Below are 22347 nucleotides of genomic sequence, written 5' to 3' on the forward strand. Positions count from 1 at the left end.
CCTCAAACAAAAGAGGAAGGTTATGCCTCCAGCCTCCAGATTCTTTTGCATTCCCAGCACTAGCCATGCTCTACCCTCTCAGAGGAACCACCAGTACCAGTCTCAAAGGCTCAAGCAACAACTATGGAGAGAAAAATGCCCTCCTCCAAGCTCCCAGATGCAGGTAACTTCACCTCCTTCCTTTTGTTCTCCCGTCTGTAGGAGCGGTTGCTATTTTTTAAAATTATTAATATTTGGGTGATTCAGTGCCTCATTTTCGCTTTTTCACCCTTCTTACACCTGTTTAATCTGTTGTCTTTATTAAATCCTTTCTCTTTGAAATCCCTAAAGGGGTTTCTGTTCTCCTGACTGGACTCTAACTGATACACTTGAATTCCCATCTGGTCTTGATTGACACATGTCTCAGGTTTCTCCTGTGTGTACTTGTGTCCAACTGCAAGGATTTTGCATGCCTGCCAGCTACCACAGTCACTCCCAGGTGTGCCTGAAATATCCTTTTGCTGCTGCACCCCTCTGGGTTGTAGGAATTGCTGCTTCTTTGTTTTCTGCTTGCACCCACATCATCCTTCTCTCTCCATGCCATGTTGAGAGAAAGTCCTTGGGAGAAACCCTGTGAGGCTATCTGAGAACCATCTGCCTAGACACATACCACATAGACAGCTCTTCTGCCTCTGCACTATGCTGGGTGTCCCTCCCTGGGCTTTTCTCTGGGATAGGGACATGGTTCCCTCTGTCCCAACATCACCCCCAGGACCTGGTCCCTTCTCAGAGATGCAATGAGAGCTAAGCTTTGTTTAATTCTTCTTTTATCCTCTCCTTCTTGCCCCAACCTGGTATCCTGTGTGTGTGTGTGTGTGTGTGTGTGCGCGTGTGTGTGTGTACGCCTGTGAGGAGGAAAGAAAAGGCCCTGATATGCCCTTAAACCTCAAGTCCTCCTTAGAGCCTAGGATTCTGAAACTGAAAACTTGCAAAAAAGTTCAACTCTTTTGCTGCCTACATTCCATTGGGTCACATCCCTGCCCTAAGGCCATACAGACAAAATATTAGCTGCTTAAAAATGGGAGGAGCAGGGAGGAGGGTAGGAATAACCAGAAATACAAGGTGCATTTGTTAATTTTCAAAATAGCATCCTGCCCCAAATGTTTTTAATTCACCCAGAACCATAAAGTCTCTTTTCTCCTGATCTTCACCTTTCCCTTTCTCTGACCACAACTCCCTTTCTTGATTTTCCACCCTCCCCTCTACTGTTAACACTCCTCCTCCCAACTCCCTGGACTCTGGTCTGGTCTGTGTTGGGGCAACTTGTGCGCGTTTTCATCACGGCACTTACCATATTTTAACGGCTGGGATCTTCATGGGAGATTGTGAGAGACTTACAAGAAAAATGTTCTATTCCACTCTGTATCTTCAGTCTTTAGGACAGAGCAGTCTCTAGGACAGAGCCTGGCATATAGAAAAGGTTCAATAAACTAAGGAGAAGCTAATATCTAGGTTTAAAAAAATAGTTTGTCTAAACTCTAAGTATTAAGGACAACAGCTAACACACGTCACACTAAGCATGCCCCTGTTTTGCTCTTAGCAATTTAGATACTTTGATTCTGACAGTAATTATGCATTATTATCCTCATCTTAGACATGGGGAAATGGAGGCACAGATAGGTTCAGCAACTTGCCCAAGGTCACACAGTAGCAAGTGAAATAGCCATGATTTGAACCCAGGTAATTAAGCTTTAGAGTGTATGCTCTTAGTCACTAGGCCATGCCACCTCTCGCATATTGACTTGGCCTTGTAAGGAGATGGCATGCTCATTGTGTAATGGATTTTGATACAATTTTAAAATTGCACTCGTCTAAAATGCCTCCAATGAGGCATAAAAGGAAGAAAATATAGGGAAATGGAATTATATTGTTTTACTCATTATTAATAAGGATAATTTATTGACACATTTACCTTAAAACCACCAGGTGGCAAAAAGTCAAATTCTTATCACTGTCACAGTAGGATGAGGATGCTCATGGTGCTAAAGGGTCATGTTCTGTCCTGGACATTGAAGAGAGCATACCCCAAAGAAGGGAAAGAAAAAATGGACTGTAAATCCAGGAAGAATTATCCCTATTTTTAAAGCATCTGAAAAGAAAGGAGCAGGAGACTAAGCATCTTGCCAGTGCTCTAATTTTTCCGGAGAAGAAAATATAGAGTAATTCAGAGTTTGCATTCAGTTTTCTAGAGCTGCTAAACTTAAGCCAAATGGTAACTCTATTGAAATAGCCATGGAAGTGGCATTTAAATTGGTCACTGAAACAGCCTTAAAAAAAACATTTCTTTCTGTAGGAATTTGACTCAATCTTTCATAAGTTTAAGTATAAAAATTTTACATTAATTATCATTACTAACTTTGAGTAAGTATGAGAGGTTTGGATAAATTTTCTGGGCTGTATTACTTATTATAATACTGAAAATCAGATAGAGTTTTTTGTGAGCTACCTTCCTTTACTATAATCTATGATACTGCTAACTTTATAACTTTACGTTTGTTAAAATTCTGATATCCACCTAATTTTCTTTATTATTCTATGTTAAGTACATCCAACTTGCAACTAATATGATATAGTGGAAATATTTCCTTATTAAAATAAATAAAAAGAATTGTCCATAAATTATGATGGAAGAAGCAAGGCAGATTGAAGCACTGAGTACTGAAAAAAAATCAAAAGTAAAAGGTCCTTTGGCCTATTTTGGACAAAGAACACACACATATTCATTTACTCATTTATTTAAAAAGTGTTGAGTACCTATTATATACAAGGCAAAAGTCGGTATGTTAACAATGTCTATTAGAATATGATAATAAATAATGACTCTCAACATGACCAGTCCATCAATTCATTTATGTCCTAATGGCTGGTTAAGTTAATGATGGGTGCTGTCCATTTAAGCCTCTTAAGACACCCAAAATCCTGGTAAATAATATGCACTGTAGTTATAGTAATACTTTTGTTTCCAAGGCTAATAAATAATAACACCCCATTGAGGTGTTAAGAACCTCAACTAGTCACAACTATGGGTGGAGAAGTAAGCTGGTACTATAAGCCAGATCTAATTTTTCATCTGATTATTGGTGAACATTTGACATAGTATATAACTACATTAAGTACCTAGCAGATATGCATATCAAAATGCCATATCAAATACATATGCATTATTATAATAAAAGGAGTAAAAGTTAATGTGGAGATTTCATTAAGGAAATATTAGTAGCCCACAACATCTGTATATAGCTTTCCTACTACTTATTAAACTGAAATATTCATTATTTTTGTTTCATGTGTATATTTTACAATATGGGAAATTTCATGTAAAATGGAATCATTTATTTTGTGATGAAATTTGGAACTGCAGCAGAATCTTGGCTTTATTCTATTTTATTTCAAAAAATTTAAAGCCGTGAATAATGGTAAAATTTTAAAAATGGAACTAGATAAACACAGGAAATCACAACTCATTACTTTTATGTTTCCTTATTTTAAACTCTTCTACTGTGTAACTATAAAACCCCTTTATTATAGAATTCCTTAGTAGTATCTTCTGTTAATTGAATTTAGTCTAGAAAATTTAGATTTTCATTGGTTGTGTCCCTCTTTTCTGCACAAGATTGAAGATAAAGTCAAATAATTTTAAGAATTATTGTTAGGTAAAAATACTTTTTGTGATCTCTATATGAACACTCTTGAGCAATTTCCTCTCAATTAAAAATAATACTAATATTCCCCATGGGGTTATAATATGGCAGACTTTTTGAAAGTAATTGAAACATGTTAACGGGAGGAGAATATTTTCATGCTAAACTTGGTGTTGGGAGTCCACGTTATTGAAATGATTTTTTTTTCATAGATGATGACTTACATCTTTATTTGCCTAGAAGTTTGAAAATTGTTAACAGTAGAAAGGTAAGTACAATGTGGTACCAGTCACACACATCAGGTTTCTTGACACATTCAGGTTTAAACGGACGGAACTTTCATTCAATTAGCCCCCGGCCCTTGCAGGCAGGAACCTCTTGTTTTCAGTGTCTTAACTAAAGGACAATGAAACTGTAAGAACAAGCTACAAAAAAAGGAAGCGTCTTAAAAGCAAAAGTCTTCTCTGATCATTCTGTTTTTGTTTTCTTTATTGAAGACAGACCTGAATGCTTCTGTGCCTCTAAAGGTTTCCAACACAGCTATCAGGCAGGTAGAAGAAGCACAAAGGTAGAAAAAGATGGGCTCTCGTTTTAATCATACAATCATTGGCCACCAGCACTTCAAGGGGCCTCCACTAGTTCCCTGGGCTCCTCTCCTGTCTCTGTGGGGCAGGGCTTTCTGAAAAGATCACTGTTCCTATTCCCATGCTTTCCCAGGCAACATAATATCAATGCTTTCCATTGGGAGCCCAAGAGTGGCAAAGCTGCCTTTTCCTGTATCCATCCTGCCCCGACCCACTAAGTGCCATCTGTTTCCTTGAACTGTTAGGTGGGGGATAGGAAGCGAATGGATAGAAGAGTTCACCTGTTATCTCTTCAATATTATGCTAAGTCTCTTCTTAGCTATCAGGAAAAAATAAAAAGGACCTAGGATGGAGTGGGAATGGTCATACATAGAACAGACAGAGTTTTCTGGAAGTTTTAAACACCACCAAGGCACTGGTAGTTAAGTGGGCTAGGGGAGACCAAGATTTGAGAATTTCTGTCAATTCACAGGACAAGAGGCACTCTTCTGTTATAGGGAATGAAGTCAAGAAAGGTTGGAGCTGTAAGCACTGGTGTTGGATTCCAGTTTGGTCATGCTTTCTGATCCCTAACTACATAGCTGGATAAGGAAGTGCATCAGTTAGATGTGAAAAAGCATGTGTTGTCTCTCCAAAGTCCAGAAGTGCTTAAAAACTGTGATGGATATAATTCGGAACAATAAATTACGTGCACAAAAGGAGTTTATCATAACATAAAATTAAAAAGTGACAATTTCATCACACGGTTACACTGCTGTTTTCCTTTTTTTTTCTTTTTTTTGGGTTTTGTCCTTTTTTCTTTCATTTTGCATTTCCATTTTTGTTTTTTATGAAGGGTTGGGGGAGGGTAGAGATTTGGTCCACTGAAGATTAATCACCCTCAATGATATATATATTAGAAAAAATATCAGCAGCAAGACTCTCTGGAAATAGATTCTGTTTGATGTAGCTAGTCTGTCTTTTCTGTTTTGCCCTCTTTCACAGCAGCCTCTGAAGTTTTCCGCAGGGGGGCTTTCTCCGAGTTGGCATGTCCTTGGCCAGAATCCGCCGCTCCGCCATTTTTGTGGGTAGTGTGTTTTTCCAAGTAGTTCAGCATTTCACTGAGGACTGTTTGGAAAGTGCTTAGGGCTGCACATATTGCTGGAGTCCCAAAGCCATGAGTGATCAAACTGGAAATGAGAAGTGGTAGGAAAAAGAGATGAACAATTTACAGTCTGATGCAGGACAACAAATCCTCTCATTAGATCCAGAACATTCTATTAAACAGGCATTTATTGCATTCATAAATGGCACCAAGCATTGTGGAAGTCAGAACACAAATCAATGTATTGCTTTTGACCATAAGAAATTTAGGACGTGTTTGGAAGAAGACTTGTCATTGATAGATTTGATATGCACTAGTTATTAACACGTCTGAGTGTTTAACACATGACTTGACTCTGCTTCTCTATCTCATTAAGAACCAAGAAGATACAACTTTCTACGTGTGGGAATCATCTTGTTTTTAAGAATGGCTTGTATGCTTGTATGGGCATAGATCACACAAGAAGAAATCAAAATTGGCTGAGTGTGTTTGATGGCCAGCTGTTCCCCTAAACTCATTCTTCTCTTCTTTATAGTAATGGAGTTTTACCTCGGCACATGGCCATCTAGCTGGAGACTAGGATGCTACCTCAATTTCCAAGCTTTCCTTGCAGCTAGGTTTGGACATGGGACTAACCCCCCACAATAGAACATGAGGGGAAGTGTTGTATGCCATTCCCACCTGCTTAAAAGGAAACTGAGTGCCCTTTATTTCCTCTCAAAATAGTTATGCAGCTATGCAGACGAGGATAATCACCTTGGTGGTGGGGACAGAACAAGATGGAAGGAACCCACTCACTGCCAAGCTCCTAAATGAGAGAAAATAAAATTCCATCTTATGTAAGTCACTCTACACGTTAAGTAGCTAACTACTTAACTAATGCACAGATGTAAGGAGTGTTGTGGCAACCCCAGCACGGGTAGCCCTTCCTACCATGACAAATATCATCTCTAATTAAACAAATATGTAATTATAGATTCACTCTTCTTGTGAACAGAATCCACCTAAACTGTTCATTTGGTTAATTGTTTCTGAAGTGACACTCTGCCAGATTGCTCCCCATAATGCATTTCTTGTAATAATATAGAAAAACATGTTTGACATATATTATGCATATGTATAATATATATACAACATGATATATATATTGTAGATTCAATAAATGAAGTTATTAACTGCTGCTTACAAGTCGTAGATTATTACTGTTGTTATGACATGAGCAGTTTTTAAATCAGATAGTACCATCCTCCATAATATGTTAACTAGTTAGTCACCCCTCTTAGGGTATATAATCTTTAGGAACAAAAATAATGAGATTTTAAAACAACGCAAATGAGGGATTTAGATTCCAAGGCAGCCTACTGATATGCCTCCATGATGATAATAATAGGATCTACCACACAGAATTGCTGTTTATATTAATCCATGCAAAGGCCTCAGGATGATGCCAGACCTATAGTGAGTGCTCAATAAATGGTAGATATTGTTGGCTGTGTGATATTCACGGTGAGGATAAAATTTTCTGCATGTTCCTCATTACACTCTACAGGTTGCTAGCATCTTTCATCAGGACATTTTACAAAGCTTGCCCTATGCCTAGGTCATAATTAACATACATCAAAAAGGAAAAAGACTTCAGTCTCCAATTATTTAGAAAACAAGAATGGTCAATAGTTGGGCAACTATGTATGCCAAAATTTGTAATATGAGACATCACCACAGTTCAAGCATCTGCATATCTGTGCTGCAGTGTCTTGCATTGCTGAGCAGGAAAACTGACTTCAGCTCCATTTCTACAATGAGATAACTAGAGGGGAATCTGTATGTTTTAGGCTCTATCAGGGAGTCTGGACAATGAATGGAATTGATTAGAGTGATGGAAGAATTAATCATGGCTGCACCCACAAAAAGAACTGAGTGAAGTCATCTATTAATGTCTAGATGCTTGGCCTGGGTATAACTGCCTCTTTTCTCATGCTTTATTTCTGTTTAGGGCTCCTTGTACCATTAGATGAATTTTATTTTCCTCTATACTGCCATGTCCTCTTGGTTGTGACTGGACTCTTCACCTACACCTGAGTATGCAGAATTTAGTTTCACTAGGTTAAAGTTAATAGCCAGTAGTTGAGTTCTGACCATAGGCCAAGCCCTGTCCTAAGTGCTTTATTCTATGTCACCTCCTGTAATCCTGGCAACAACACTAAGAAGTAGGTATTATTATTTCCATTTTACAGATGAAGAAACTAATGCCCAGAGAAGTTAAATAATTTGCCTGAGATATCTGATATTGTGTATGGCCTCTGTGCTTAGGTTATTCTCAGGCTGAGGGTGTGTTTTATTCCTTTTCTTTGAGAAATCACATTCTGTTGGCAGTTTTAGCTTAGTTTCTCTAACTTTGTTCTAGTGCAGACTTGTAGGCCTGGAAGACGATAATTCTTCTTACTCACTTTCCTGTCTAAGACCAGGGTTGTAAAAAATCAAGTACAAAGTGGAAAGGTTTATATAAGCACTTTAATTCTCCATGTCGAGAAGAGTTGTTGCCCTAACTAAAGACTCTTAAACTGGTATCCTTTCTTGGCTGATGGTCTTTCTTGCTTCTAAAATATGTATCTGACCATTAGCATGTTGAATTGTCATCTTTGCCTTGCATTGAGAACCAGGTGTACCACGTCTTCACATCGGCTCTGACCTTAGGCACTTTGTGATTTGGAGGAAGTTATTTAGCCTTGTAAGACGACAATGGTCTGACTAGACCATCTACGAAAATCTTTCCAATTCTAAGCTTCAATTCACCAGTATTAATAGTGCTCTTCTTAAAACTCAGATCATGGACAGAAGTTATGGAAGTTGAAAGACCACTGAGCTCCACAGAGAAGTCTAAAATTGATTGTGGAATATTCAACATAAGAAAAGTAACTACTTGAAGCGTTATCTTTCAACATGAAAAACATAATGTAAATTTTGTTAGTTTCCTTAACATTATCTGCACATGAAAAAATATGTGTGGCACCCTGCATAGGATGATACTCAGTGCAAAGGATAGTCTCTGATCTAGCAGTTCTCAGTGAAGTTTATGAGTCCAAATAATTAAAGTAATCTAATATTGTATAGAATAGCACAGAAAAAAGTGTGAAATCACAAGATGATTAAAAAGAATTTCTAGGAATATCATGCTATTCTGTTAGCCCCAACCACTCCAGAAAAATAGGTGTATATCTCCTTCATAGTGACATACAAAAAGGAGAAAAACAGTAATATAGAATCTACGGAAAAATAAAAGAAAAACAGAAATGATAGGGCTGACTTTCAGTCCTAGAAAGAAATAAACTAAGGTCATCTGTAAGGGAATACATTATAGTCAAATCTCCAAAATCTTTGGTAATGGAGAATATTTTTTGCCTTTAGAAAGTATTATTTTTCAGCCACAGACTTAATATTTAAGTTATACTTGGCATTTGCATATATTTTCATCAGATTAACATCAGAGAACATTTCACAAGCAAATATTACCTGGGTTAAATAATAGCCATGATGATTTGAAGTAGGCAGTCAAAATCTAGAAGATCTTCTAAAATCAGATTCATCTAAAAGTTTATCCTCAATGAGACAAGCGAAAGAGACAACTACCATCTTCACGCCACGTTTTAAAATTTTTGCTGAACAGTGGCAGAGGGTACAAATGTATCAGATTTCTTAATTTATTTACATTTCCCAGGTCTCCTTCCTTCACCCTTTGTAATCATGTGTTCTGTTACTTTATTTTTGAAAGGCTTATCTCTTCTTTACCCCCAAACCTATGATGGCCATTCTATTGTACACCTTTGTCCTCCCTCTTCTTTTCAGCCAATCTAAAGTCCATTCACCCTTCTAAGCTCTTTGGACAATATTGAAAAGAAGGAATTAGTTTCCTGATTCGTTGATTAAGATATTGAAAAAGATGTGCTTCTGCCAAAGGATAGAAACTTGCCAAAGTGATGAGAAAACTTAAATAGAATTCCTAGGAGAAAAGAGTACCATTCCTCCCAAAAAATGTAAAACTAGAGCCCAGCGAAGACAACAGGAAGAAAATAGACAGATGAGGGTAAGATCTCAGTCATCAAAGTGAGGAGGAGGAGTGGGAGCCGTATGGGTGGCCTTAGATCATAAGCGATAATCAAAGTCCACCAGAGTTTAATAGAAGCGCCGGTAAGATGGTATACATGTCTCTAAAAATTTGTGGTTTGGGCTCTTACTATAAATTGGTAATCAAAATTATAGTTTCATCTTAAAAAAAATACAAAGAATGTTAAAAGAAAATAAAAGATACCACAAACCAACAGCAACAACAACAAAAACAAACAGGCCTGAGATGACGCACTGCTGTCACCACCTACACTGTACCTGACACTGTCTGTTGCCAGCATTTGGGGATTAGTCACCACCAGGAGGCAGCAGCCTCAGGGAAGAAGACGTGGGGACTCCAGTGTATGGAATAATCGAGTTTACAAAAGGCTAAAGGTTCCTTGGTTTCATTTGGGAATCTGATACCCAGACAAGCGGGATTTAGTTTAAAGTTATGTTCCAAGAATGAGGAAGAGGAACAAGACAGAGATAGACCCAAGGCTGGGAGGAGATCGTGCTATGTTAGCCCATGAGAGATTAAATGGTCATTAAGATACTTTGCTTTCTTTTCAAAGAGTCTAATCATTAAAACTGGCAATGGCATAATTAATGGAGTTGAGACTTTTTTTTAAAAGTATGTATAAGAAACTCCATTTCAGGATCAAGAAAATATAGGCATGTGTTTCTGAGACCCTGGAGTTGTTAGCTAATCTTTGAAAAATCATGGAAGGTGGGAGAGGAAGTAGTGAAATGGGACAGAGAAACATGCCTTAATAAAGCAGGGGAAAAAAAGAGACAATTTTAGAAACTCTAGGTTATTGATTACATTTAGATAGTCTTTAACAAATTTCTTGCAGTGAGATATTTTTAAAAATCAGGTCTATTGGGTTTGAATTTACATATGGTTATGTTGACCCTTTTTAGGTATACAGTTCACTGAATTTCAACAAACCCACACAGTCATATAATGCCCAACATTAGCCAGAAAGTTTTCCTGAGCTCCTTTCCAGTCAGTTGCCAGCCCCCACCACCAGCTCCTGGGAATCAGTGCTCTAATTTCTATCCCTACAGTTTTTACTTTTTCCCCGAATTTCATCTAAACTGAACCATAAAAGTCTGTAGTTCATGTAATTTGTTCCTGCAATGGGTTATTACAAATCTGAAGTGTTAACATTTGAAAAATAGAAGTGATCACTGAAGGGCTGCATGGGTGCAGTAAGGAGCCCAATATGGTAACTGTATTTCCTTTTATAAAAGTGTTATTAGAGCAGAGCAGTAACAATGCAATCTACTGTAGGATTTTTAGCAATGCATCTGACAAAATCTCCCCAAATACTGTATGATAAGTTTGGGGGGAAATGAGCCAGATGACAGCAGAGTAAGGCAGATTCACAGCTGGTTGGACAATGACACCCAAAGAGCGGACTTAAGGGCACTTGTCAACCTCGAAGGACATCTCTAGTGGAGTGCTGCAAATCTCTCTCATTAATTCCACTCTGCTCGACAAGTTAATGTGGGCGAAGGCATCATGGATTTGTAACTTCACGGCTGGCATTAACATGGAGAGGAAGATTCCTACATTGGATAGCAGAACCAGAGTTCTGAAATATCTTAATGCGGTAAAAAGCTTAGTTGGTGGGCCAAAATCAGTGATGTCAAATTCAGAGGAGATTAAGGAAAACATATCCACTTGCAGTATACTGAGAGAAAGTTCTGACTCAAGAGCAATTCTTAGGGAAAAGTCTCGAATCAGTAAGTCTAAACGCGAAAAGCAAGGGTCAAAATTTGAGGTTTGGAGCATAGCTAGTCAGGCTTGGAAGCTATTTTTACCTTGAACTATTCTCTCTCTGCCTAACTAGATTCCAGCTCATTGATTTCATTTTCCTATTACTAATTTCACACTGAGGAGCAGGAAGGTTCTGACAACTGACTGTGAGCAATACAATCACCTGCTGGGAAAATCCAGACTGTGATAGTTTATGGCACCTGATGTTAGAGAAAATGTAACTTATATTTAACAGTCATCTTCTTAATTTTATTCATGGTTTTAAAAACTCTTATTTTGCTAGACCTCCCAATTAACATTCGCTAGAGCATCTTTCTGCAACATAAACCCTCTCTTCAAATGGGCTCAGTTCAGGAAGGTAGTAACTGTTGCTGGATCCAGAGGTGAAGCTCTGCTTTGACTTTTCCCCTAAGTATTAGGGCATGTTCACATTTCAGCAACTGAGGGGACACCACAGAGCAGAGCCACACTTTCTAGGGAGATTTTGCGTGTGTGTGCACGCACACACGCACACTTGTGGTCTTACACTGTTTTTGCCTTTTTATAAGGTAGTGTCCTAACCTCTTCTTGACCAATGGACTTGACCTGAATAAGTTCTACTGCTACAGACTTTAACTATTTAAATGAAAATACATCACAACTGTTCAAACTGTATTCTCCATCAGTGGGCTTAAAAATGAAGAAATTGAGACTCAGAAATGAAAACGGTATTGGAGGATGGAGAGAAGAGACTGCTATTTGAAAGACAATGAATTATATCCCTTTTTCCCTGTGTGGTTTTGCTAATGTGATAACCCCTCTTTAACTCAAACAGTGTTTATACTTACAAACTACTGATGTTAATGATGAGGACTATCAAGATACTGCCATATAATAGAAATTTCACTGAGTTCCCTTCACACCTTGTGATTCTTGGTTAAGTGCATTTTTTTCTTGTGGCCAAGGTCCTATGTGTTTATCTTTAAAATCTCCAAAGCTTCAGTGTTTACTTGGAATAGAAGTTAAAATAGGATTCTGAACAGACATCTACCAGAGCAACAAGAGCTGTTTTTCTTTCCTTAATCTAAGTAAATATAGTTTACATTTCACTAGCTTTGTTGTATGCTAGAGAAATGTTACAAAGCTGTTTCCATATTGCACTAATTGTCCTTCGGAAATGCTTTATCATTACTTCAATTGATTTGTCTAAACTAATTTAAATTAAACCACTAAAGCAATTTTCTAAAACTTAGCCTGAAGCAAACTCCTACGGTATCTTCCCCTGAATTCTTCTGATCTTGGCAAGAGTTGGGCCTGGGATCCGGCACATCCTTTCCACCTACTTAAGCAAACACTGATTTGATACGTATTGAGGAGAAAATGAAAGCAACATTAGTATTTGCCATTGAAGATTGGTCACTCAGTTGTGTCTGCCAATCATGGATGGATTTTTCCAGCTTTCTTTTGAGATACAAAAAGCTGGAAGTAATAGATACTATCATGCTACAAACTAGAAGATTGAAAACCAAGAGAAAATAGCCTGCCGTCATCATTTAGGCAATTAGAGTGAAAGCTAATTTCTACCTGGAAAATGTTTGACAAGCAAACTTCTCTTCCTCCACTTCTTTTGGCTTGTGTAAAGGTTGAAATAGTTCGGGCTATTATTCCTATTATTTTGTTATGTTGTATCATTCCAATAGGTGTTTGCTATCATATATCTTTGATTTCCTGAATTGCACACAGATGCCACTGTCGCCAACCTGCCTTCTGCTTTTTGGCCTCTGGGAGGCACGCAGGCAGCCAGATTTAAAGAGAAAACAAGTCTTTTCCTTTGCTCCTGGATTATTCAGCTACTGCGGGTTTCGGTCCAAATGTAGCCCGAGGCTCAGTCTGTATTCCTCACTACAGTTTTAGGTGGCAGCCAGAAAAATGCCTTCTTGCACTCCTGAGAACAGCCGTGAGGGCAGGAGGCTGGAGAACAGACCCTGGGGAACACCAGCAAAGGATTGTGGGGCTTCTCTGAAAAACCTTCCTTCTTTTCAGAGCTGTGAGAATAAGGCACTTCATCTCTCTGAAGCAGCACAACCCCTGAACGTAGGCCTGGAGAGAGACCTCACCGGGAGGAAAGTAGCTCCGGCTTCTCCTCCCAGAGCCTGGTGGCATCTATCCTTTGTAGCCTAACTGGTTGAGGAAATAGAGGAAAAGGAAAAGTGGCTAATTTTGTGCTCGTTTTCTACATAGATTATATTGTCCCATGGACCCTAGTGCTTCTAAAATGGAATTTAATTAAGGTGAATAATTAAGGTATATGGTTCTCTGGTGGCAAGGATTCATTGAAATCTACTCATTAGCAAGGTCTTGACAGCACTCAAAAATGTTCTGTGGTTCCTTCAGCTGGTGGCTCTCAACCCTAGATGTATATAAGAATCACCCGGGAGCTTATTAAAAAAAATACCAATGTGTGAGTCCCACCCCAGAGATCCTGATTTAATTGGTCTGGGATGGGTCCAAAACATTAGTATTTTTTAAACAGTACCTATCCAGTTTAAAAGCAGCTAGGGGGTTGGATGTGTTCCCTTAGGGCCAAGAAACAGCACTTAACTACCATGTCTGCTATTCTTCCCAGGAAAAGGAGGATGATAAACTTCCTCAGCATTCCCCCCAGGAACTTCTGCAGCACCTTGGTTCCATGGAATGTTAATAAGTATTCTGAGAAAAAATAATTTCTGTGATAAAGTTTTGGAAACATGGGGCTAAGTAAGCATTCCTTCCATTCAAAAATGGTTCAATTCAAAAAGTGCTGGGAGCCTTTGATATGCTAATATGCATTGGCATACTTCAAGAGGAGTATAATAGGGTTTCTTGATCCAAAAAACACTTGACCAAGAGACACTTTCAAGGACTATCTCATGGGACGAGTGCTCTATGAAACTCACTTGGGAGAAATGTGTTTCTGATGCCCTGAATCTCTGCCCATCCATTGCCCAAAGGTCACATTCCTCCTGCTTTTCTCAGCCACTGACTGAGGTCCCAAAGGGGAATGGATCCTTGTGATTCCATTTTACTTCAATCCAGCTCATTAGCAAAGGAGGCTAAAGATACAATCATTGCACACGCTTTAGGAGAGACCAAAATCAACCACATCCAAGTCAACTCTGATGGTAAAGACATTTTTGACATCTGCACCCTATTTTTTACATATAGGAATAAAGCTTTTAGGGATAAATGAACCATTTCCTTATTTTTCTCTACGTCAGACAATTCACATTTTCTACTTAGAATAGGGGAACGGAAACGCTAAGCTTAGAGCTCTTGTGCTTTTTTAGATGAATTTTATTCAATCGTCGACTTTTTTAAATGAACAAGTTGCTAAAATATAAAGAAATGAGATCATACGGAAACACAGCATAAGTAATGATTTAAAATGGAGTAGTAAATCAAGAATGGGGTAAATCATTATTGGTCTAGAAGGAGCCTTAGAGATCATCCTCTTTAACTACATCAACTTTACAGATGAACATGCAAAGGCCAGACCAGTCAAATGTCTGCTCTAAATCCACACTTCCAGCTGGCAACCAAGAGGAGACTGGGCTAGGCCCCCTGACATCCATCCTGAGAGTTTCCCATGATCTCGTGCTGTCTCCCTATGAACTCTCCCCCAATCCACAGCTCAACAAAGATAGAAATTATTTAAATAAAAATTTACCAAATTTCTTCCCAAATATATGCATTCCTCAAAATCAATTATTCACACATGTAGTTATTATGGGCCATGTTTGTAACTTGTTATTAGAAACAGTTGCTTCTGGTTTCTGTTGTTTGAATTACTAGTCTCTTATGTGCTGAACCTAAAAATCCATAAAAATGCCATCAAATGATCTGCAATGGATGCTTTTATGTCTGTATCTCCTGCAGCATTTGATTTGGTGCCATGTAACTTGTGAAGTACAATAAATATTGGCAATTGATTTAATTCTTTAATTTTCTGCTTAATGTTAAGTGAATGTAAGTAATTTTATGTAGATTCATACAAGAAGTGCATCATGGTTCCATTTGTCTGCTAAGGAAGTGAAAGCTGTTGCCTGTTTTATTTTTAGTCCACACTTTTTCGAGTGAAAGTTTTACTTCAAAGGAGACTCATTTTTACTCTTCGATAAATACAGACTGTCCTTTCTTATTTAACTAGTGAATAAGACCTGACCACTTAAGGTATGTATTTCTTTGTATCTGGGAATGGCACTCACTTTTGGAGTTTAAGTTAATGATTTAAAGTTTAATTTCCACCTTGCATAAAGGAGCTTAAGTTTGGAAAACACAAGATTTTTTTTTTTCTTCACAATTCAGGCCCACTATTTTCAGTATTCTTAAATAAAATGGGCTTAATGGGCATTTTATTGAGTTCATAAACTTGAGACCACCATTCAGTTTTATTTTTTAAATGCTAAGCCTAGTTGTGGAATTTATTTCATAATGTTTTCTTTTTGGATTAGAGATTTAATTGAAATTTCTTCATTTCTCTTCTGACACTAAAAAATACTTTCACAAGATTAAGAAAATCATTCACTGCTGATTACCTTCCTCACTACTTTCCCATCCCAAGAAAATGAAAAACTAAAAACAAAACCCAAAACTATGCACAATTTAGGCTCCTTGGAGAAGACCAAACATGCTCCCATTTAAGCAGAACAAACATCCTCTCTTCAGCATGTTGCCAAGCACACAGCTGTCGGAAGACGCTAGTTGAGTTGACTGGAATGCATGTCATATGTGGAACACGAAAGAAAATGAGGATGAATAGCCCAGAAAGAGAAAACTCGGAGAGACATGAGAGCTGCCTTTAGAAATTGGGAGGGAAACAGGATTAAACTGACTCTGTAAGGCCCCCAAGGAGTGGGACGTTAGGGAGACAGATGTTGCCTCAATGGAAGGAAGGCATTTCTAATAGAGTTGTCAGAGATAGAATGGATGCCTAGGCAAGAAAGGAGCCGTCTATCATTGCAAGTTTTCAAGCCTGGAATGGGTGACAACTTGACAGTGTTGTTGGAGAGAAGATCCAAATATTGAAGGAAAGTGGGAAATGTAGGGGGCCTTCCAACACTGGGAATCAATGAAGAAAATTTAATCACCAGCAAACATACAGATATCTGGGACTGCCTATATATTTCTTATTTCCAAAGCATTATGGGAGTGGTAGGAGGGTCTATTTCTAAGGAGTTGTGATGTCAGTACACTTTCTGACTCAAATAGGATAATTAAGCACATTGATCATTTCACTTCCCCAGCTCGTGTTCCGATTAAAACATCATGGCCCTGGGAATGAAGCTGTGGAGAATACATCCAAGACCTAATAGAGATAGTATCATAATCTACATTTAGTAACATATATTTATTGGACATATACTATGTGCTAAGTACTGTGGATAGATAGGAAAGCCTTTCCTAATTACCCCAGGTAATTACCTATACTCTGCTTAATCCTCTGTTATAAAATATCTCTCATATATTATAAGTCTTTATGTGTAATTGTCTTCCACATTAGAAGTTTCTAAGGAATGGGACAATCCTTTAGTCATTTTTGTACCACCTGCTATTAGCATGGTAAAATACAAGAAACAATAAAATTTCAGGCTTCCGAGGTGGGTGCTAAGGAAGAATATTTCCTCAATTTTCCAATAAGCTTTTCGCTCTGAACTGAGCATTAAAGATATTCTGACTTCCTCCCTTATTTATGTTGTCAGATGTGCTTTTGCTTGACTTCAGACTCAAAGAGATTTTAAGAACATAAGAGACAAAGAAGGAAAAAGTTGTAAAGATTTCCCGAGATCTCAAAGAGGGAAATTCTTATCATTTCAGAAACTTAGGGCTCTGGGTTTCCATCTGAGCTGAGTCTGTTCTGTTCGCGAAGCCCCATGCCACCTCCGTCTAATTGCCATCACCATTCCTGGGAATCGTGTCTTCAGGGTCTTCTGCAGATTTCAATCAATTCTCTTCCCTTTTCAGTAGGTGTTGTGGTGTCTGCTGTGTTCTCTACAGCAATACGTACTTTTGATGGTACTTAGTAAATTATAAATAATGAATAAACCTGCCTCCTGTCATTTTGATGGAAACAAGCAGCTTTCTAGGCTGTGAATCATGAAAAGGGTCACTGCCATGCGCACAGTTTGCCAGAGCACCCTGATACGTCAACTGCCAGGGAAAACTGGAAGTAGTTATCTGTGCTTTACAAGGCCAGAGCATTCCCTAGCTTTACCTGGACATATTCAGCCTGCTGAAAGTAAGCCACAGTTCTCAGGGTACCAAATCAGCCACCCTATGAGGTGTACTGCCAGTGGTCTGCATTGGGAAGGAGATTTTGACTAAATAAAACAGTAACACACATTGATACTACTAATCAGAGTATGCTCTATATCCATCCAATCACGCTCTCTCCTTACTTCTTTCCAGCCAGTGTTCAGCAAAAACAGTGGGAAATCAGACTCTGCCAATTGACTATTTTCAAAATCAGATGTGACATGCTTCCTTTCTACTCATTTTTCTCTTGAGGTTATGCTTCTATCGAAATTAAAGTTACCACTGTCAGTAGGAAATTATGAAAGAGACACACTCGATGCTGAGACATTTTTACCCAGATTATTAGCAGAATAATAGACATAGAATCTTTTTACTATATTAGTGTACAAGACAGAACTTTACATAATTCTCAGTATCGCTTTAAAATTATTTGAAATTGTTTTTCTTCCAAAAGAAAAAAAAAAGATAATAGTCTAGGAATATCCTAGGACTATGGTTCTTAAAGCTGCATAACTATCAGAATCAACTTCAGAGTTTTGCAAATAACAGAGGCCAGAGTCCAACCCTAGACCTGACCTATGAATCAGATCTTTAAAAATGTACTTCTGTCCTTGAGATTTTTAGAAAGCTCCAAGAGAGATTTTGCTGTGAAGCCAGGTTTAAGGGCTACACTTATAAAGTGTGGAGTCTTTTTCAAGGTCAGGCCACAAGCTGAGTTTTACTACCCTATTAAAATATTCTATTGAGGTTTCTTTTAATAACTGTACAGTAAAAGAAATACATACATTTAAATTTGGTCTACATCAGGAGCCTTCAATTTGGGTTTTAATTGGAAATGTCAACTGTGTATCTTTTGTTTAAAAGGATATAGTTTAAGACATGCAAAAGAATGAAGTTGGATACTTACCTTACACCAATACAAAAATTAACTCAAAATGGATTAAAGATCCAAATGTAAGATGTAAAACTATAAAACTCTTAGAAGAAGACATAGGAGAAAAGCTTCATGACTTTGGATTTGGCAAGGAATTCCTGGATATGATGCCAAAAGCACAGGCAACAAAAGTAAAAATAGGCAAATTGAACTACATCCAAAACTTCTGTGCATCAAAGGACATAATCAACAGAATAAAAAGGCAACCTACAGAATGGGAGAAAATATTTGCAAATCATATGTCTAATAAGAGGTTAATATCCAGAATATATAAAAAACTCCTACAATTCAACAACAAAAAAGCTAATAACCAATTAAAAATGGGCAAAAGAGCCAGCACTGATGGCCTGGAGGTTAAAATTCAGTTCTCACTACTTTAGTGGCCTGGGTTCACTTCCCAGTCATGGAACCACACCACACCACTTGTCTGTCAGTTGCTATGCTGTGGTGGTGGCTCACATAGAAGAACTAGAACAACAGACAACTAGGATATACAACCATGTACTGGGGCTTTGGGGAGGGGAAAAGAAAAAGAGGAAGATTGGCAACAGATGTTAGCTCAGGGCAAATCTTCCCCTGAAAAAAAAACAAAATGGGCAACGGACCTGCATAGACATTTCTCCAAAGATGACATAGAAATGGTCAACAGATATGAAAAAATCTTAACATCACTATTCACCAGGGAAACGTAAATCAAAACCACAATGAGATATCACTTTGCACCCATTAGGATAGCTACTATCAAAACAAAACAAAACAAAAAACCAGTATACAATAGGTGTTGGTGAGGATGTGGAGGAGTTAGAAATCTTGTGCACTGTTGTTGGGAATGTAAAATGGTGCAGCCAGCATGGAAAACAGTATGGCAGTTTCTCAAAAAATTAAAAATAGAATTACTATATAATGTAATAATCTACTTCTGGGTGTATATCCAAAAAATTGAAAGCAGGATATCAAAGTGATATATGCACACCCATTTTCAAAGCAGCACTATTCACGATAGCCAAGAAGTAGAAGTAACCCAAGTGTCAATTAATGGATGAATGGATAAGCAAACAGTGGCATATACATCTAATGGAATATTATTCGGCCTTAAAAAGAAGGCAATTTAACACCTGCTACAACACAGATGAACCTTGAGAACATTGTGCTAAGCGACATAAGTGAGTCACAAAAAGACAAATACTGTATGATTCCACTTATATGAAGTATCTAACGTAGTCAAATTCATAGAGACAGACAGTAGAATGGTGGTTGCCACAGGCTGGGGAGAGGGTAAAATTGGGCGTTATTTAATGGTTATAGAGTTTCAGATTTGCAGAATGAAAAAGTCCTGGAGATTGGTTGCACAACAATGTGAATATACTTAACACTACTGAACTGTACATTTAGAGATGGTTAAGATGGTAAATTTTATGTTATGTGCTTTCTACCACAATAAAAAAACATGTAATTCAGGAAACTTGCTATAAAGAGAATTTTGGTGAAGTGATTTCCATCATCCTACTACCTTCCATTATGAAATCAGAAGATTTCATCTAAATAAATAATCTGGAATGTAGTTAAAGCAAAACAAATGAAAAATTTGGCAAACATTAAAAAGGCATAATAGATGAGAAATTATAACTTTCTGAAATCACAATACTCAACATATAAATAACACAAAAATTTTATAGATGATACTTTTATAAGTAGATATACCACGTAGTGTTAAAATGTTTTAAGGTATGGTTATGTGTTTCAAATTGTTGTGATTGAGATTCTGCAGCCATATATAATTTTGAGAGTTTAACATCCGAAATACAATCTCTCTTTTTTACTGAGGATGGCAGGAGCAATTTACTAAATGTTTAGCTCTTTTCTGGGTAACACGAGTCTAGCTTTTCTGGGTAAGACCAGATTAGCTTGTTACCATATTCTGCACGGGGAGGTAAAGAAGAACATGTAAGGCCCACATACAAAAGTTTCCTCCAAGGAGTTCTATGGCATTCAGTTGGCAACTAACTAAAGTATCAACAAATTAGCAGATTGTATCTATACTGAGCCAACAAATGGTTTGCCTATTTATTTCACACTGTAGCTAATATTCAAGTTCCACATTGATGCTGTATTTTGTTTTGAGCCTGAAAAAGGACAACTGACTGTCCAGTGAAGGCTGCAGCATCTGTCATTGGAAATAACCTAGTAGATATGACATAAAACCTGAATTCTCTGTATTTTAACAGTAAATTCCCCCTTGCAGTAAATTTGTAACTTAGCGAACTTCCTTAAATCCAGAATTGAAACTGTATAAAAATTATTAAGCTCTGAGTTTAACTGCTGAAAAAATTATAAATCTCTCTAGTGTGTACACAAATAAAAATGTGGAAAATATTTGCACAGATATAATCGTGGAGCAATCCACAGCTTTTAAACGGGGATCAGTGGTGGAGTAAATAATACATCATTTATTGAATGCTCACTTTATATTCATTATCTCATTTTAGCTCACAACCACCTCATTTTAGCAACACCCCATGGAGGGGTTCTCATTCCATTTAAAGTTAGGAAAACAGAGGCTTGGAAAGCATGCATGTTACCCCAAACAACCCAGCTCACACGTATAAGGGTCTGGATTTGAAGATGGTTCTATTGACTCCAAAGCCTTTTGCTCTTAACTTCTGGGCATTGTTATTTCCTCCTGGTTTTATTACACTCACTTTCACTAACACAATTGAGTGACAGGAAGAATGTCCTGTGAAACATACTAAATGTGAAACATTTAGTGCATTTTTTTAGAAGATAAATCCTGAGTTTAGTCTTCAGAGATGTACCTATTACATCTTGAGGAGACGTGCAACATTATGGAAAATAAAATATTCTATTTAAAAGTCTCTGATGTTGCAGATAAAACTCCAACTTATTTAAATACTCATTATTTTATATAATTCAGTATCCTCAACAGCATTATACTCAATGAGAGGTATGGAACACATTTTAAAATTTAATGTATAATAGTCTTTCCTTAGCATGTTTTTTAAAATGAATGATAGGGGCCGGCCCCGTGGCTTAGCGGTTAAGTGCGCGGGCTCCGCTGCTGGCGGCCTGGGTTCGGATCCCGGGCGTGCACGGACGCACCGCTTCTCCGGCCATGCTGAGGCCGCGTCCCACATACAGCAACTAGACGGATGTGCAGCTATGACGTACAACAATCTACTGGGGCTTTGGAGGGAAAAAATAAATAAATAAAATCTTTAAAAAAAAATAAAATGAATGATAATAATTAAAAGATGATAAAATATTTTTCATATTGATGAGAAATATCACATAAGGCATTAGAATTCTAGAGTTTTAAAACTGGACTTCACCTGAGTAATCACCATCTTCTTTTTCACATTGCATCTAGGGCATAAATTAACCAGAAAAAATATTCCATTCTCTTCCAAACATCTCAGAAAATGAAATTTAAAATATCCTTTCAATGATACACTCTAGGATGTTTAAAATATGCTTGTGTGGTCCAATTTAAGAACCATTTGCAATTTCTAATTGGGTAGAAATTATTAACATCCTCCGGGAAAACCAGTCTATGATATCCCGTTCATTTCTGTCATATCATCTGTCATTCAACAACTTACCTCACCAAGATAAAGAACTGTTTAAAAATTTCAGAATCCCAATCCAAAAATGCTAACTAGGATTTGAAATAATCGTGTTCACAATTTCCTGATAATTGCACGAAGATATTAAATTTTCTGATCTAAAATGCTTCATACATTACTTATTTTTACAATTTGATCTTAAATGCTTGGAATTTCAAAAAATTCAGTCAGTTGCCATGTGAATATATAAGTGATATCTCTAAATGGAACAGTGATAGGAATACAAAAATACTTGGGTTAGTAAAGATGGTCTAACAATTTAAGAGC

The 22347-nt window shown here is 37.5% G+C and overlaps 1 protein-coding gene across 1 annotated transcript in view; it reads right to left on the reverse strand.

The window, feature by feature from the left end:
* Window positions 1–5213: 5213 nt before the first annotated feature.
* TFAP2D (transcription factor AP-2 delta) overlaps window positions 5214–22347 on the reverse strand; it is a 51601-nt gene continuing 34467 nt past the window's right edge. The window contains exon 8 of the mRNA XM_058553932.1: window positions 5214–5433. Within this exon, the coding sequence (XP_058409915.1) occupies window positions 5214–5433 (220 nt within the window). The remainder of the gene's footprint in view (window positions 5434–22347) is intronic.

Source organism: Diceros bicornis, chromosome 14, assembly GCF_020826845.1.
Source record: "Diceros bicornis minor isolate mBicDic1 chromosome 14, mDicBic1.mat.cur, whole genome shotgun sequence".
Taxonomy (NCBI): domain Eukaryota; kingdom Metazoa; phylum Chordata; class Mammalia; order Perissodactyla; family Rhinocerotidae; genus Diceros; species Diceros bicornis.